Source organism: Panthera uncia (genome assembly GCF_023721935.1).
Source record: "Panthera uncia isolate 11264 chromosome B2 unlocalized genomic scaffold, Puncia_PCG_1.0 HiC_scaffold_24, whole genome shotgun sequence".
NCBI classification, from domain to species: Eukaryota; Metazoa; Chordata; class Mammalia; order Carnivora; family Felidae; genus Panthera; species Panthera uncia.
In genome coordinates, this window is record NW_026057580.1 from 65,859,391 (window position 1) to 65,878,819 (window position 19,429).

Genomic DNA, 19,429 nt, shown 5'->3' on the forward strand with positions numbered 1-19,429 from the left:
GAAGGATGAAGATCTAGATAGCATCACAGGGAACCTAGGCTGAAGGACAGGATGTCACCTGCTCACAGCCATCATCCTGGCAGGATTTACTGACCTCTGGACAAGATATATTTTATTTATTTGAGTTACTGGCTAAGGCACTGGCTATTTGGAAAGGATATCCCTTTGAAAATGTAAAGTCAAGTTGGAGATAATGATTTGGAAGTATTTCACCAGCTGTTTAGGAAATCCTGGATTCTCATGTTGTCTACATTTACGACTTTGTATGCTTGCAAAGAAACTAAAAGTTAAATATGTCCCTCTTCTGTGAAGCTTCTTTAAAATTCAGATCTCTGCTACATATATATATATATATATATATATATATATATATATATATATATATGAATATATGTAAATAGCCCAGGGAGAGTTGGTAGCTTCCATTCAACATATTTAGCTGGATCTTTTCAACCAAAATGTAAATCTGCAATGTATTCTAATGTAACCCAATTAGAGCTACTAACACCATCTGTATATATATTTTTGGTTCAGCTGTCAAAAAACACACAAATACACCCCAGTAATACAATATTGAATAGTTGTAGGATATTCATTGTACTATACTTCATTTAATTCTTTTTACTATTTTTAAATGAATCAACTTTCACTTTTTTCCTTTTAGAATTAGAATTTTAGTGCATATTCTAATATGTAATTCTTTGTTCACATCTGATATTTTTTGAGGATAGATTATTAGAAGTGGAATTACTATAACAAACTATATAAAATTTTTAAGAGACTACGGAAATGACTGTGCGTGACTTCTGAGGCTGGTCATAAAAGAAGATGCAATCTCTGCCTTGTTTGCTGGAACACTTGTGTTTGGAGCTCTGAACTGGCAAGTAAGAACTCTGACTATTCTCAGGCTGCCATGTTGCAAGGAAGCCAAGCTAAATGGAGGAACCACGTGTATGCACTCTGGTTGGTCAGTAATATGGTCTGACATCCCAGTCTAGCAGCCTAGCATGAGTTGAGTCTCTAGATGATTCCAGTGCCCAGCACTGCTGAGTCATCTCCAGCATCTGGGTCATTTCAGTTGAGGCCCCACATGTCATGGAGCAGTCATCTCTGTGCTCTGTCCAAATTCCTGACTCACAAAATGTTTAATAAACATGAACATAATCACATGGTTATTTTAAGCAGCTAAGTTTTGGGGGTAATTTGTTATGCAGCAACAGTAACTGGAACACTTAGTTTTCTATGCATCTATCATTAATTTGTCTTTAAATTCTCAATATTGTCAAGTATATTAGTTCCACTGATTTCCTTAAAGAAATTTCTCCTGGAGATCTCTGTCCTCTTGTCCCAATCTGGACTGGATATATAGCCATCAGCCTAGGACTTGCTTGGATGAGAGAGTGTAGCATGTTACTTATAACTTAAGGATGTGGGCCCTGGAGTCAGGCTGCCTGGGTTTAAATCCTGGATCTACTGCTTGCTAGCTGTGTGATTCTGCACAAGCTAATTTCTCTGTGCCTCAGTTTCCTCATTAGAAGAGTGCTTGACACATCGTAAGTGTTCTTATTGTTGGCATTATTATTGTTTATTATGCTTCCTTTCATGCTATCCCTGGAATTCCCACTGCCTCATGCCTATGTCTGATCCCCTAGTTCCTAGATTCCATGTCTTTCTCTCTCTTGGTTACTTGTCTTAATAAAACACAGCACCTGAAATACATCCCTTGAGAAAAGATGCTTGGGAAGTCAGTTTTTTGAGACCTTGTGTTTCCGTTTTAAATTGTCTTTATTTAACATCACACTTGATAATGTGACAGTCACAAAAGTCTAAGTTGGCAACAATTTTCTCTTTAAATGTTGAAGATGTTAGTCCATTGTCCTGAAGCTTTCAATGCCACTACTGAGAGGCCTTTCTGAGTCTCGATCCTTTGTATGTAGGTTTTTCTTTCTCTTCCTGGAAGTATTAGGATCTCTTTTTATCCCCATTGTTTTAAGATGTGATAATGATGTGATTATTTAGAGCCCCATTTCAACTTGGAAATTTAGGTCCTTCAATTCTCAGGATTTTTCTTTTCTTTACATTTTTTAAAGTTTATTTATTTTTAGAGAGAGAGACAGGGAGAAAGAATCCCAAGCAGGCTGCACTGCCAGCGCAGAGCCCGACACAGGGTTTCAACCCACGAACTGTGAGACCATGACCTGAGCCAAAACCAAGAGTTGAACGCCTAACCGACTAAGCCACCCAGGCGCCTCTCTTTACAAGTTTTTGTTGCTGTTAATTTTCTTAACTCCATTTTCAGTTTTCTCTCTTTGGGACTCCTAAGAGTATATAGGATCTGTTGAATTGATTCTCAAAATTTTCTCATCTTTTCTATCTTCTATTGACTTTCTGTTCAACTTTCTGGGAGATTTTCTCATTTGTATCTTCTGTTCTCCTAATTTATAAAAATTCTGCTTTCATATTTTTATATTTTCTTGCCCAGAAAGGAATCCTCTCATCTTCTATCAGGTGAATATGAGGGATGTGAAGCTGGCTGATGGCATTTTGAAAGCCAGTGAGGGAAGAGGGTTAAGAGAGGGAAAATCTTACCATTCCAAATGCAGATATGACTTAGGCTCTCTTTGCTTTAAGTACGGCAGCTGTCCCTGCCCTCAGCTCTGCCTACTTTCTCTTGTCTCACATTAACCCAGTCGATTAGAACCACAAAGTTAAATACATTCAATGAGGCTTTGGGTAAAAGGGCAAGAATTTATCATTCCAGAGTTTCTGGATTAAAAGAAAAGCAAAAAAGTTCCCTTTCATCTTTTATACCTTTTTTCCTGCAAAAACGTAAGAAATTCACCCAATTTAAGCCTCTGTACCCCTCCCACTTCACCATGCTTTTTTTTTTTCCTTTGGTAATACCTCAGAATTTGAGTATTCAGGGTCCAAGTTTGTTTTAAAATAACCCAATGAGCTGACAGACGGAGCTTCTGGAATTCTGCAGCTTGTGCTAGAGTCTGCAGATGGGAAATTGCCGTCAGTTAAAGGGTGGTGCTATTACCATAGCCCAATTTTTGAAAGCCTTTAGAAAAAAAAAATTATCTGAGTTAATTAGCATCCACCACAGGCACTAGTTTTGTGTTGCAGTATTCTAAGAACTCAGATAATAACAGCAGTTCAATCTCTAAGTTTTAACTAACATTTGCCTTTTAAAAATGTGGATTATAAAGAATTTTACCTGTTATATGAAAATGCTCTTATATGGCTGTTCTATAATCTTAGATCATCATGAAATACGAATTATATTCTAAAATCAACTAAATACTACTCTACTGATGCCCAAAATAGGAATAATTTCATTTTACCTCTCTGATCTGCTTAATCCACAAGTCTCTTCCAAGAAACTCCTGATGTAAGACCACAGGAGCTGAGTTGAGATTAAAAGTTATGGAGTCACTGGTCTTTTCCTTAATAAAAGGCTGGAGGTCAGAATTTATCTAGGAGGAGTAGTCAAAAGAGTTAAATCAGTAAGATGCATACACACTACTATGTTTTAGTCCTTTCAGAAAGCACCAGTTAATGCAGGGAAAATGAAGCTTAAGGAATACAGCTTTTAGATGAACTTTACTAAGCAAAAGTACAGTTCATATGATTAACAGCAATCTTTAAAATTCTTTAAGATAATTTTTTCCTGACATATTCCTTTTCTATTTGGCAGCAGACTTTGCTTCTACTCTTGAAATTAAAAACAAGAATTTTTTTAAAATTTTTTTTAACGTTTTTATTTATTTTTGAGACTGAGAGAGACAGAGCATGAATGGGGGAGGGGCAGAGAGAGAGGGAGACACAGAATCGGAAGCAGGCTCCAGGCTCCGAGCCATCAACCCAGAGCCTGACGCGGGGCTCGAACTCACGGACCGCGAGATCGTGACCAGGCTGAAGTCGGACGCTTAACTGACTGAGCCACCCAGGCGCCCCAAAAAACAAGAATTTAAATAAAGTTTTAATGAACATAATTGCTTAATAAAATTTAAGATTTAATAAAATATATAAAAACTCATCTGGAGATATTACATACATATATATACACATGTATGTATATATATAACGTATATATCTATTTTCTCCTCTCTTATGAGCTATTTAAGTAACATCTAAGAAATATATATTAAATGGAATCTTTAAGTTACATATGTACAGAGGCAACAATATAACAGCTAACCTCAAGACTTTTTATATTTCAGTATGCCCATTCAAAAGGACCAAGTATTAGAATTAAGGCTTTCGATTTTACTCAGTATATTTTTAAATTTCATTAAATTTCCACAATTTGTTTTACATAAGGGAACTTTAAGGGAACTATAACAAAAACGCAAATGATCTCCCATTCTGTAAAGGGCAACATTACAGGTTATTTAATAATTTGTAAGAGTTCTCTCAAGAACCCTTTCAGGTGGTAAGAAAAGACAAACATCACAAATATGGTTTAAGTAAGCTGTAGCTTTCTATCAAAATTACACAGTACTCACCACTCACACTGTTTATATTACATAACAATCACCATCTATGACTGACAGATTTTAAACACACAATAAACTTTTTTTTTTTTTTTGAGATATAAAAGCAGCTTATTAAATGGCAGGAGGTTTCTTATGTATCATTTTAGCTATTTAAGCACTGGAAAAAGAAAAAATGTGCAAATACCTTATGACTCATGGCCATGTGCTTCCCATACTGAAATGCCATATCCTGAACGTCAGCATCATGCTTTGCTAATTCCATTGCAGCCTGGCAGCTCTTTGCTAATAAGGCACCATGGGAGAGAAAAGTCTGTTCCTTCCAAGTTGATATTCCAATATCTTCTGTGATATGATTTTCCTAAAAAATGCGACAAAGCCAGGATTTTAAAAAATGTTTTAGGAGTAATTGTTTTGGTTTTTGAAGAATATAAGAGTTAAGAAATGAAGTCCTCAAAACACTCAGGCTATTGCCACAAGACAGAACTAAAAGATGCAGAACCTTGGCTCTACCTACAGAGAACTAAGGGGTGGGAACTGTTGTTTTGGGGTAATGGCGGGAAAGATGAAAGAAATGCAGAAGCAAATTTTATTTTGAACTTGGAAACTTCTATTACAATTTATGTAGGATAAAGAAAAGTTAGAAACTTGGACCTCCAAACTAACTCCCTTCTATATTCACGTGAGCTCTTGAGTGCTGGTATGCCAAAACACAAGATGCCTATTACCTTTAACTTATGTGGAAATGTCAAGGGCATAATGAAGAAACTGCATTCTCTTAGAAACAGTTCAATAGGGGCGCCTGGGTGGCGCAGTCGGTTAAGCGTCCGACTTCAGCCAGGTCACGATCTCGCGGTCTGTGAGTTCGAGCCCCGCGTCAGGCTCTGGGCTGATGGCTCCGAGCCTGGAGCCTGCTTCCGATTCTGTGTCTCCCTCTCTCTCTGCCCCTCCCCCGTTCATGCTCTGTCTCTCTCTGTCCCAAAAATAAATAAAAAACGTTGAAAAAAAAAATTTTAAAAAAAGAAACAGTTCAATAAAAAAAATCACAGAGGAGGTAACCCATTGTAACGGAGTATGATTAGATTGTATTATCATCCAAGTTTATTCCTATAAGGAGAAACAAGGAGAAAAGGGAGTATATATAAGTGTAGTTTATTTACTTTCATCTTTTTAAATTATGAAAACCATTGTAGTATTTATAAGTTCACACATACCTACTACCTCTAGACCAGTGATGTCCATTAAAAATATAATGTAAGCTGCATATGTAATTTAAGATTAGCTAGTAGTGGGGAGCCTAGGTGGCTCATTTTGGGTGTCCAGCTCTTGATTTCAGCTCAAGTCATGATCTCATGGTTTGTGGGATTGGCCCTGCATCAGGCTCTGTGCTGGGTGTGGAGCCTGCTTGGGATCCTCCCTCCTTCCCCCCCCCCTTTCTCTCTCTCTCTCTCTCTCTCTCTCTCTCCATACCCCACTTGCAAGTGTGTGCATATGCACACACTCTCTTTCTCAAAATAAATAAATAAACTTTTAAAAAGGGTAAAATAAAATAAAATTTGCTAGTAGTTACATTAAAAAGTGAAAAGAAATAGGTGAAATTAATCTTACTGACATTTTATCTATCCTAATATATCCAAAATATTATTTCAACATATAAAATTATTGAGATATTATAGCAGCACCTGTGTGGCTCAGTTGGTTAAGTGTCTGACTTTGGCTTAGGTCATGATCTAACAGTCTGTGGGTTCAAGCCCTGTGTCAGACTCTGTGCTGACAGCTCAGAGATTGGAGCTTGCTTCAGATTCTGTGTCTCCCTCTCTCTCTGCCCCTCCCCTGCTCACACCCTGTCTCTCTCAAAAATAAACACTTTAAAAAAATGTTTTAAAATTATTGAGATATTTTATATTTTTTATGCTAAATTTTCAAAACCAGGGTGTATTTTACACTTACAACACATCACTAGCCACGTCTCAAGTACTCAGCAGGTACAAGGAGCTAGTGGCTGCCCTACTGGATGAAGCTGCTCTAGGCAGTGGGCTCTCTGAGGACAAAAATGATGAACCAAGTATATAAAACAATGTTCATTTATGGTATTTCTTTGAAACTTCAAACTAACTAGAACCCATCCAGAAGGATTAACTAAAACACTTTACTTCCTGCCACCCATACCATAATCCTTCTCTTTCCATCATTATTTGAGGATAAATATAAAAAATAATAAGAAAACGGGATCATGAAAAGGTCAGCTCAGATCCAGAAGGGAACCTTCCACCCACTGGTCAGATCAAATTGTCAGCTTTATTTTATTTATTGTGCCTTTAAACAAAGAGAAAGTTCCACTTGTGGCAAGAGTTACAAATGTGCAACATAACATTGTGTAATAATAAAAAAGGCCATCCAAGGGAGAAACAGTGAATAAAGTGCATTATAAAACATTAGGTATGAATCATAACATATTTAACTTTGGAAATTTGAGAATGTATTTTTAAATGTGCAAAGTTAACATACCATATTAATAAACTGAAGATAGAAACCATATTATCTCTCCATACAAACTAAATGAGCATTTGACAAAATTCAACTCCTATTCTTGATGGGAAAAAAAACCTAAATAAAAGAGGAACAGATGTATATTTCTTTAATATGATGTGTGTGTATGTGTGTGTATGTGTGTCAGCCCCAAAGACTGCAAATACTTTATGAAGGAACATGAGTCTTTCCTAATAAAGTCAGGAATAAGAGAGATGCACACCACTGTTATTTAACAGTGTAAAGGAAGAGGCAAGAAAAGAAGAGATGGATAAATATTAGAAAGGAAGCTTTTAACTATCGCTGTTTGAAGACAATGTAATTGTATACTGGGAAAAACTAGGAGACTCAACTACAAACTACTATAAACAAGAAGTTAATTCAATAAAGTAGCAGCATACACACACACACACACACACACACACACGTATATATACACACAAAACTTATAGTTAATAGGATAAATGTATTAACCATAACTTTCATGCATAAAAAGTAATCAGAAAGTATTATAAATAGGATCTTTTCTTCCATTATATCTAATGAAAAGAAAGATTAAAGAGCTGGGAATAAACTCAGAAATGTGAAAAACTGATACGAATGAATTGCTAAAATACTAGTGAAGGAACACAAGTTACCTTAAAGAATATAAAAACATATCATATTTAAAGACGGTACAGTCCAACCTCATAAAGTTTACTCCAATTAAACTAAAAAGACCTTTCTTTCCTCCTGAAACCAGGGAAGCTGACTCTAAAGTTCACATGGAACAAACATAATAAAAGTAGGCAGGAAAACCATGAACAAGAATAGCCATGTGTATGGTTGGGGGGGGGGGGGGGGGGTAGATGGGGACACCGATAGATGTCCAGCCCTACCAGATATTATAACTATAAAGATATCATGTATTATACTATAAAGCCTTAGTAATTTAAAAGAATGTGTACTTTTTAGACAGAGAGACAACTGGACCAAAAAGAAAGTCCAGAAATCAAACTATATACAAAAATTTACTAACTTGTAGGAAAAGTTGGACTTTTCAGTAAATGGTGCTGCTACAACCAAATAGCTATCTGGAAAAAAACAAACAAACAATAGACATATCTGCATTTACACCATTTTTTTTTATTTTTATTTTTTTTAACGTTTATTTATTTTTGAGACAGAGAGAGACAGAGCATGAACGGGGGAGGGTCAGAGAGAGGGGGACACAGAATCTGAAACAGGCTCCAGGCTCTGAGCTGTCAGCACAGAGCCCGACACGGGGCTCGAACCCACGGACCGCGAGATCGTGACCTGAGCTGAAGTCGGCCGATTAACCAACTGAGCCACCCAGGTGCCCCATGCATTTACACCATTTATCAGGATAAACTCCAAATGGCAAAAGCAAAAGCAAAACAACCACAAAACCGTAAGCAATGTTAGAAGACAAAGGACAATGAGGAAAGGTATTTGCATTTCCTTTTTTTTAAAAGATGAAAACAATTTTTTTAAAGTTCATTTATTTTGAGACAGAGAGAACACATGTGTGTGGGGAGGGACAGAGAAAGAGAAAGAGAGAGAGAGAGAGAGAGAGAGAGAGAGAGAGAGAGAGAATACCAAGCAGGATCTGTGCTGTCAGCACAGAGCCCAACTTAGGGCTAGACCTCACAAATCGGGAGATCATGACCTGAGCTAAAACCAAGAGTCATATGCTTAACCGACTGAGCCACCCAGGGGCCCCAAAGTATTTGCATTTTCTTTAAAAAAAAATTTTTTTTTAACGTTTATTCATTATGGAGAAATACAGAGAGACAGAGCATGAGCAGGGGAGGGGCAGAGAGAGGGGGAGACACAGAATCCGAAGCAGGATCCAGGCTCTGAGCTGTCAGCACAGAGCTTGACGTGGGGCTCAAACTCACAAACCTTGAGATCACGACCTGAGCCGAAGTCAGACGCCCAACCGACTGAACCACCCAGGAGCCCCAGTATTTGCATTTTCTATCACAGACAACTGGCAAATCACCCTGTGGTAGGCTAATAATGTCTGTGTCCCCCACACCCCCTCTTCCCAAATGTTACCTTAACATGGCAAAAGGGATTCTGCAGATGTGACTGAATTCAGGATGTTGAGATGGAGGGATTATCCCAGATTAACCGGGTGGGCATAAGGTAATCACAAGGACCTTTCTAAGAGAAAAGCAGCAGGGTCTGGGGTCAGACAGGAGATATGATGACAGAAGGAGAGAGGGGTTGAAAGATGTTAAGCTCCCGAACTGGAATAGGGAGGCTGGGGTCAAGAGCTGAGGAATGAAGGCAGAAATTAGAAAAGACAATGAAATGGATGTCTCCTAGAGCTTCCCCAAGGAAAGTAACCTTACCAACATCTTGATTTTGGGTCTTCTGACTATTATATTAAAGAAAATTCCCACCTCTACAAAGCTTTACTAAGTATTGGTGAGGCTGTGAAGAAACAGGCATCTTGAGCATGGCTAGTGGAAGTGGAGACTGGATGGAAATTTCACAATTTATCCATGAAAATTACAAATGTATTTGCCCTGTGACCCAGAAATCCTACTTCCAGGAATTAATTCTACATATAAGCCCATGCACATGAGAAATGAAATACACACAAGTTTGCAATCTATTGTTCACCCAGCTGCGAGGGTGATCCTTTTACAACTTAAGTCAGGCAGGTTACATTGACCTTTGTGCTGTTTCTCTAACACTGCAGGCCTGCTCTTCTGAGGCCGCTGAACTTACTATTTTCAGTCAAGCAATCTCCCCAGATGTTTGCAGGGCTCAGTTCCTCATTACTTTGGGGTCTCTGCTCAAGTTTCAACTCATCTTTAATAGTCTACCTCCCACCCCATCATTTCCTATCTCCTTACTCTGCTTTAAATATTTTTTCCTTGATACTACTAAACTCTTCACATAGATGTTGGTTTAATGGTTTAACTGCCTACCCCTTTCACTAGGATGCTGGCTACATGAAAGTAAGGACTTTCTTTTCTCTTGTCCTCTGCTGAATCATCAGCATTCAATGTAGTACATTAGGTGTGCAATAAAAATATTTGCTGAATCTTTATCTTTCTTTTGGTATCTTTCATTTCCACCTTCCTCTGTCCTATTTGGAAATAATAAGGAATTGAAATAATTCTCCTTGAATGCCTTACTACCGCTCACAGAATCAAGATGAACTTCAGCATAACATTTAAGGCAAGGTCCTTTTTGGTACCAAGCAATACTTCTAGCCCCATCTCCTACCCAAAATATCCCCTTGAGGCCTGCATTCCAGCAACACAGAACAATCTGCTGTTTCTTGAACAAAATATACACTTTCACACTTGTGTGAATTTAAAAATATTATTCCCTTCAAAAAGAATATCATCTCCTCCTATCCCCTGCCTATTAAATTGAACATATCCCATTCAAACGTCACTTATGAGAAACATTGCCAAATACTCCCACAGATACTTTTCTCTTTAGACTAATGTTACTTTACTTATATTACAATATAGCACTTGTTCTTTCTGAATTGTATGCTTATTGTCTTTTATTGATTAGGTTGGACCCTGTCTTAGGCATCTTTGTATATTTTTAATCACTTAGGCCATATTTAATCTCCAAAAAATGTTCACTAAATGAATAGAATCATGTTTGTCTGTTGCATTTATCATTTATATGTTCTTTAAAAAATTGTTATATTTATTTACTTATTTATTTATTTATTTTAGAGAGAGAGAGCGAGTGTGTGAGTGGGGAAGAGGGGCAGACGGAGAGAGAGAGAGAGAGAGAGAGAGAGAGAGTCTTACTCAGGCTCCACGCTCAACATGGCGTCTGCCATGGGGTTCGATCCCATGACCCTGGGATCATGACCTGAGCTGAAATCAAGAGTCAGATGCTCAACTGACTGAGCCACCAGGTGCCCCTAAAAAATTTTTAAAAGCAAATGAGAGATATATTCATATAAGAATGCTGTTCAGCAACAAAAGAGAAGCAACTACTGACAGATGCTATGTAGTAGATGAACCTCAGAAACATGAAGCTAAGCGACAGAAGACAGGCACAAACGGCCACACATCGTACGACTCCACTTACATGAAACGTGGATTAGTGGTTGCCTTGGCTGGGGGTGGGAGCTGTAAATGGGTATGAGGGACTTTATGAGGGTATGTGTGAAAATGTTCTAAAACTGATTCATGGTAATGGTTGCACAACTTGATACAGTTTCTAAAAAATCACTGAATTTTAGGCTAGACATGGGTTGATTTTATGATATGTAAAATACAGCTCAATAAAGTTCTTAAAAACGAAAATAATGAATGAGTAATATTTTACATTTCTTGCTCTCATACTTAAATTGTTATTAAAAAAAAACTTATGAGGGGTGCCTGGGTGGCTCAGTTGGTTGTGCATCTGACTCCTGATTTCAGCTTAGGTCATGGTCTTGTGGTTTGTGGGTTCGAGCCCCTCATGGGGCTCTGTGCTGACAGTATGGAGCCTAGTTGGGATTCTCTCTCTTCCTTTTTCTTTGCCCTTCCCCTACTCTCTCTCTCAAAAAATAAACTAAAAAAAAAAGAAATTAAAAAAAAAAAGTCTGTCCTCAAAAAGCTCACAGTCCAGGGATGGCATGGATAAATGTATCTATATATGGATATAAACATATAGACAAACCAATGTAATTCTATTTCAGAATAATTTTTGCAGGATTTCCAATAAAAGATTCAGTTTGGCTCATTATATTTTCCTTATTGTGATTAAGACATTTTATTATTATTTCTACATTTTAAATTATGCAAGTGATACCTGATCACTGAAAAAAAATTAGAAAATTCAGAAAACCAAGAAAACAATTAATTTATAGTCCCTAGAAATCTACTACCAAAGTTAATAAGGGCATAAGTTAATCTGTTTCTAAGTTAATCAGGATATTAATTCCATGAACATTAAATTATTATATATTGTGAACTTGGTTACAAATGAAACAAATCCCTCCATTCATTTCCATCAGCTTGCCACGTATATATTAAGAGAGCATGCTTTATTACAAAGGAAAAATAAATGTACAATTATAAAATACGAAGAAACTGGTTTGATAACCACTTTCAAATCAGCATCTTCACACATCAGAGATATAGAATTGGTGTGAAATGAATGAATGTAGTCAGAGTAAATGAGATTTAGATATTCTTATAGCATCAACTTACATATGTGCAGTTTTTACTGAAGATTTATTATCTATAAAAGGAAGATACAGTGAATGAATATTTACTATTGATGGGATTTCCTTTTTTCCATAAAGGTAATATATGCCGACATGCCTATCGAATGACTGTCAGACAAAAGTACAATAATTTAAAAAATGCAGGTCTCTTATTCACTGTCACATGACCTTTTTGCTCAAGCAAGGCAGGTTCAGTAACACACGTACACAAAACTGAAGCCTGCAAGAAGATGTTTGCCTGAGATAGTGGCGCTGGTGGTTTTGCTCAGAGATAATATGCTGTTCTGCTAACTGAATTGTCTGGGGGAGTACTTTGAGTTGCTTTCCTGATGAAAGTAATACATTGGTACATAAATATTCACAGGAGACCAAAGTGTATTTATAAAGTGGCTGGTTGGGATTAAAGGTCTGGTCCGTGGCCACAGAACAAAAGCACATTAACTGACGCAGGAAAATGACAAAGCCCCAACTAGAACTTGCCAAGTTAAACTCCCACCTTTCACATTATCAGAAAAGGAGAGTTGGGGAGATTCAGACACTGGCTATCTGTCGAGATAAAAGCACTTTAAAGAAAGAATGCAAATGTCCTATTTTTCATGCTTCCTACTTCTGATAAATACTCTGAGCCACTATCTTTATAAATGCAGCATAAATTTGGGTTTAGTGAAAGACCAGATCCCTCTAATGCCACATCTCACTATTTTAAATGTTTGCTTTGAGTTGCTGTTTTCAGCTATCTCGAGAAGTTAAACAAGAGACAAAACAGTTTACCAGCCTTATTTAAAAAAATAAAAAAATAAATAAAATAAGCTCAGGAAATTTTTAGTAAAGACCCTCTAAATTTAGAGATAAGAATGAAGCAGGGAGAGAATGAAATCTAGTTATTTCCTGGGAACTAGCTAAGTGATGGCATTTTCACATTCACTGTTAGCTCTCAAAAACCCTATTATTATTCCCATTTAAAAGGTAAGGAGGTTTGAAGACTGTATTTTGACCCAAATCAGACACTAGTCAGAGACTAGGCAGAGATGGGTCTCAGACATACAGTGAGAGGATTCTATTTTGCTTAATACATAAAAGAAATACACGCAAAATCTTTTATAGTTGGAAAAGTAGGCTGTATTTAAGAATGAATGACATGTTTTATCTATGCATCAAAAAAGTATTTTCAACCTATAAATTAAGTCTTGTAATAATACCCATTGGAGAAATCCAAGAGTCTAGAGCATAGGATGAGTAATGAGATTAGAAACAGTAGGCATCACAAGTATTTTTTCCGGAATCCCTAGGGAGGAAAAAATATATATAATATTTTATTTTATTTTACTTATTTATTTTTTTTAAACGTTTATTTATTTTTGAGACAGAGAGAGACAGAGCATGAACGGGGGCAGGGTCAGAGAGAGGGAGACACAGAATCTGAAACAGGCTCCAGGCTCTGAGCTGTCAGCACAGAGCCCGACGCGGGGCTCGAACTCACGGACTGTGAGATCATGACCTGAGCCGAAGTTGGCCGTTTAACCGACTGAGCCACCCAGGCGCCCCTATATATAATATTTTAACAGACTCATCTAACAGGATGAAATAATCTGCTCAGATTTAAAATCCAATCACATGGGAAAGAGTAAAGTAGGTATCTTGGAAGCTTTATATCTATGTAAATCATGGGAGAGAAACTAGTAAGATCTGATACATGTGTATAACTGAATCCTATTTTTTAAAGAATACTTCTATAGAATAAAAAGCTACTAAAACTTTATTTAGAAATTAGAGAGAAGGGTTACTAGGGAATTTAAAAATTGAGAATTCTTTGGTTTAGAGTCAGGTAGTCCCTTCCTGCCCTCCCCTCTAGTCACTTGTTGCTGAGATATATGGGGCTGACCAAGCTGAAAAGGGATGGAGGAGGGAAGACTATTTTACAGCACAAATCCTTCAGCAGGTGGCATCCTTGGGAAGGGGGAAGCTCTGAACAGCTAGAGGGCAGCAGATAGTCTTCAGATGGGTTGTACAGTAGGGGCAGTAGGGAATACTGAATAATTCTTCAAGATGGACACACTGGACGGCACCAAGGGGAAATGTGGCCTGCTCTGAAATGCACAGCCTATGCTGGTGTTTGGCGTCCCATGCAAATGCGCAGTAAATGCAGTTACCTGATTTTTCTGTGTGCTTACTACATGCCAAGCACTGTGGATTTGAACATTAGTCAGGCATTACTTCTCGACCATTAGAAGTTCAGCAGGGGAGAAACACAGTAAACGGAAAGTAGGTGAGTATGTGCAAAGGGAGCTATGCTTATAGTAGAGAGAAGGGAGCGAACCCTTCTGTTAAGAAAGATTAAAGAAGGCTTCAGTGGGGGGATAGTTAAGAGTTGAGTTAGGTTCTGAATAATAAACTGGAATTAGGTAGAAGATGACTTTGGGGCATCAATATTAGTTCCATATTGTTGAAGCATACAGTGGGAGAGGTAGGTGAAGAAGGAGGAGACTAGTCAGGAAGGTAAGAGACCTAGAGGTTTGGATCTTATCATTTAGGTGCTAGAAAACTGTTTTTAGCGGGAAATGATATGATTATATGTGCAATTTAGATGGGTTGTTTCAGAAGCAGTTTAGAAAGGAGGAGTAATAACTGAAGATCCATTAAAGGGTGAAGTGCTCTATTGTAGGTGAGCAGATGAGCTAAAGTGGTAGCTAATGGAGACTGAGAGGCAAGAACAAGATGAGCTGTTCAAAAAGTGAAACAAGATAGCTCCCTACTGTGGACAAGATGTTGCTCACCCAGGATCCACTCCCCTCTCCCTTCTTACTAACAAGACCTAATTTTGTTCAGGTACTCACTGCTCTGATATGTGAACAGACTAATGCCATTTTGGACAAATTGGCCATGATGATGGTTCTAGGACCTGAACTTCTTGAGTACAGACAGCCCCCTTCTCTTCCCACATTCTTTCCTTTTTTTTTTTTTTTTTTTTTAATAACCACACTCTTAAGTATGCTCTCAGGGTATAACACCTTTGATCTTCCCTGGAGATATGACTATGACACACACCTATTTTTTTTTTTTTTTAATGTTTATTTATTTTTCAGAGAGAGAGAGAAACAGAGCATGAGTGGGGGAGGGGCAGAGAGAGAGAGGGAAACACAGAATCCAAAGTAGGCTCCAGGCTCTAAGCTGTCAGCACAGAGCCTGACATGGGGCTCGAACCCACAAGCCATGAGATCATGACCTGAGCGGAAGTCAGACGATTAACTGACTGAGCCACCCAGGCGCCCCAACACACACCTATTCTTAAACATTCTCTTCTTGGTGGTTCCCTAGTATGTACTTCCAGCCCCTAGGCTATGAAAATAGGTCTCAAGGGAGGTGGGGTTGTATCTTGCTGCTGCCCTAGACATGCTTCTGTCCATAAGTCCCCTTAATAAGCCATTTCTCGTCAAACTGAACTTGTCTGTCTTCTTCTTTGGTCTAATAGCTCCTCTCGCCTCGGAGGTCATTTTGCATATATTTCCCTTTCATGGAACACTTGTCAATGATTAATTTAGGAAGGGGCATGTGGGCTAATTCTAGGTAATGAGATACATACAGTACAGAGGGAAGTCTAGGAGGAGGCTCCTAGAAAGAGACCCAGTTGGAACTTGCAAATGTTTCCTCTGGATGTACTGTGTCTTGGACAGACACACCCAAATTGCCACCAGCCTGACAATAAATAGGACACAAGGAGGCAGAGCAGAGAGACGGTAAACCTTGATATGATGGAGCTGTCACGTTAACTGCTTGATGCCTGACTACCTTGGCATGTTTGGTTAGAGTAAAATCTATTACCTTACTTTTGTAACTATTTAATTGGATTTTCCATTTTTTGCAGCTGAAAGCATTCCAACGAATTCATCCCTTAATGAAAAATGTTCATGCTATATGAAGTCTACACATGCCAACGTTAGCAAACTACTAAAACATTTTAGGACGAAATTTTCTTAGGATAGTGTATTAGTTATCTGTTGCTATATAACAAATGATCCCACAACACAGCATCTTAAAACAGTAGACACTTATTATCTTATAGTTTCTGAGGGTCAGGAGTCCAGGAATGACTTAGCTGGCTGGTTCTGGCTCAGGGTTTGTCATGAGGTTACACTCAAGCTGATAGCTGGGGCTAGAGCAATATAAAGGAGCTGGAGACTCCACTCCCAAACTTACTAAGGTGGCTTTTGGTAGTAGTTGTTAATTGCTTGCCACATCAGCCACTCCACAGGGCTACTCACATGACATGGCCACTGGCTTCCCCTAGACTAAATAATACAAAAGAGTGAGAGACAGTGAGAATACATTCAAGAGAAAGCTTTACAATCTTCCCTGATCTTGAAAGTGACAGGTCATTATATCAACTGTATGCTGTTTATCACACAGACCAACCTACAACAATATAGGAAGGAATTACACAGGAGTATCAGAAGGTGGGTTCACTGGAAGCTATCTTGGAGGCTGGCTACTACAGATGGAGTCTATGATTAAAATTTGTGGGTCGGAATATTTTAAAGTCTTTACAAACTTTCTGCCAAGTTGTTTTAAAGAAAGGTTCTTCTCCTCCTCCTTCTCTTAAAATGGAAAACACTTAACAAAATTTTTTTAATGTTTATTTATTTTTGAGAGAGAGAAACAGAGTGCAAACAGGGGAGGGGCAGAGAGAGAGAGGGAGACACAGAATCCAAAGCAGGCTCCAGGCTCTGAGCTGTCAGCACAGGGCCCAACATAGGGGTCGAACTCACAAACCGTGAGATCATGACCTGAGCTGAAGCCAGGCACGTAACGGACTAATCCACCCAGGCACCCCCCACACCTTTTTTTTTTTTTTTTTAAAGGAAGCTCTATGCCCAACATGGAGCTCAAACTCCATTGAAATCCAAGAGGCACAGAGAACTCCCTTCAGACGTAACTTGAATCTATCTTCTGCACGACATATCATAGTGAAACTGGCAAAATACAAGGATAAAGAGAAAATTCTGAAAGCAGCTAGGGATAAACGTGCTCTAACATATAAAGGGAGACCGATAAGACTAGTGACGGATCTCTCTAATGAAACTTGGCAGGCCAGAAAGGAATGGTAGGAAATCTTCCATGTGATGAACAGACAAAATATGCAGCCGAGAATCCTTTATCCAGCAAGTCTGTCATTTAGAATAGAAGGAGAGATAAAGGTCTTCCCAAACAAACAAAAACTGAAGGAATTCATCACCACTAAACCAGCCCTACAAGAGATCCTAAGGGGGATCCTGTCAGACAAAGTACCAGAGACATCGCTACAAGCATGAAACCTACAGACATCACAATGAGTCTAAACCCGTATCTTTCTATAATAACAATGAATGTAAATGGACCAAATGCGCCAACCAAAAGACATAGGGTATCAGAATGGATAAAAAAACAAGACCCATCTATTTGCTGTCTACAAGAGACTCATTTTAGACCTGAGGACATCTTCAGATTGAAAGTGAGGGGATGGATAACTATTTATCATGCTACTGGAAGTCAAAAGAAAGCTGGAGTAGCCATACTTAGACAAACTAGACTTTAAATTAAAGGCTGTAACAAGAGATGAAGAAGGGCATTATATAATAATTACAGGGTCTACCCATCAGGAAGAGCTAACAATTATAAATGTCTATGCGCCGAATACGGGAGCCCCCAAATATATAAAACAATTACTCACAAACATAAGCAACCTTATTGATAAGAATGTGGTAATTGCAGGGGACTTTAACACCCCATTTACAATAATGGATAGATCATCTAGACACACAGTCAATAAAGAAACAAGGGCCCTGAATGATACATTGGATCAGATGGACTTGACAGATATATTTAGAAATCTGCATCCCAAAGCAACAGAATATCCTTTCTTCTCAAGTGCACATGGAACATTCTCCAAGATAGATACCATACTGGGTCACAAAACAGCCCTTCATAAGTATACAAGAATTGAGATCATACCATGCATACTTTCAGACCACAATGCTATGAGGCTTGAAATCAACCACAGGAACAAGTCTGGAAAACCTCCAAAAGCATGGAGATTAAAGAACACTCTACTAAAGAATGAATGGGTCAACCAGGCAATTAGAGAAGAAATTAAAAAAAATATGGAAACAAATGAAAATGAAAATACAACAATCCAAATACTTAGGGATGCAGCAAAGGCAGTCCTGAGAGGAAAATACATTGCAATCCAGGCCTATCTCAAGAAACAAGAAAAATCCCAAATACAAAATCTAACAGCACACCTAAAGGAAATAGAAGCAGAACAGCAAAGACACCCTAAACCCAGCAGAAGAAGAGAAATAATAAAGATCAGAGTAGAAATAAACAATATAGAATCTAAAAAAACTGGAGAGCAGATCAATGAAACCAAGAGTTGGTTTTTTGAAAAATTAAACAAAATTGATAAACCTCTAGCCAGGCTTCTCAAAAAGAAAAGGGAGATGACCCAAATAGATAAAATCATGAATGAAAATGGAATTATTACAACCAATCCCTCAGAAATACAAGCAATTATCAGGGAATATTATGAAAAATTATACGCCAACAAACTGGACAACCTGGAAGAAATGGACAAATTCCTAAATACCCACACACTTCCAAAACTCAATCAGAAGGAAATAGAAAGCTTGAACAGACCCATAACCAGCAAAGAAATTGAATCAGTTATCAAAAATCTCCCAACAAATAAGAGTCCAGGACCAGATGGCTTCCCAGGGGAGTTCTACCAGACGTTTAAAGCAGAGATAATATCTATCCTTCTCAAGCTATTCCAAAGAATAGAAAGGGAAGGAAAACTTTCAGACTCATTCTATGAAGCCAGTATTACTTTGATTCCTAAACCGGACAGAGACCCAGTAAAAAAAGAGAACTACAGGCTAATATCCCTGATGAATATGGATGCAAAAATTCTCAATAAGATACTAACAAATTGAATTCAACAACATATAAAAAGAATTATTCACCATGATCAAGTAGGATTCATTCCTGGGACGCAGGGCTGGTTCAACATTCACAAATCAATCAATGTGATACATCACAATAAAAGAAAAGATAAGAACCATATGATCCTGTCAATTGATGCAGAAAAAGCATTTGACAAAATTCAGCATCCTTTCTTAATAAAAACCCTTGAGAAAGTCGGGATAGAAGGAACATAGTTAAA

At 38.0% G+C, this 19,429-nt stretch overlaps 1 protein-coding gene across 1 annotated transcript in view; it reads right to left on the reverse strand.

Annotated features, from left to right (window-relative positions):
* Positions 1–19,429, reverse strand: part of PDSS2 (decaprenyl diphosphate synthase subunit 2) — a 263,597-nt gene that overhangs the window by 41,297 nt on the left and 202,871 nt on the right. Inside the window, exons 5-6 of the mRNA XM_049654088.1 lie at positions 4,687–4,860; positions 3,348–3,479 (exon numbers count right to left, since the gene is read on the reverse strand). Coding sequence (XP_049510045.1) covers positions 3,348–3,479; positions 4,687–4,860 — 306 coding nt within the window. The remainder of the gene's footprint in view (positions 1–3,347; positions 3,480–4,686; positions 4,861–19,429) is intronic.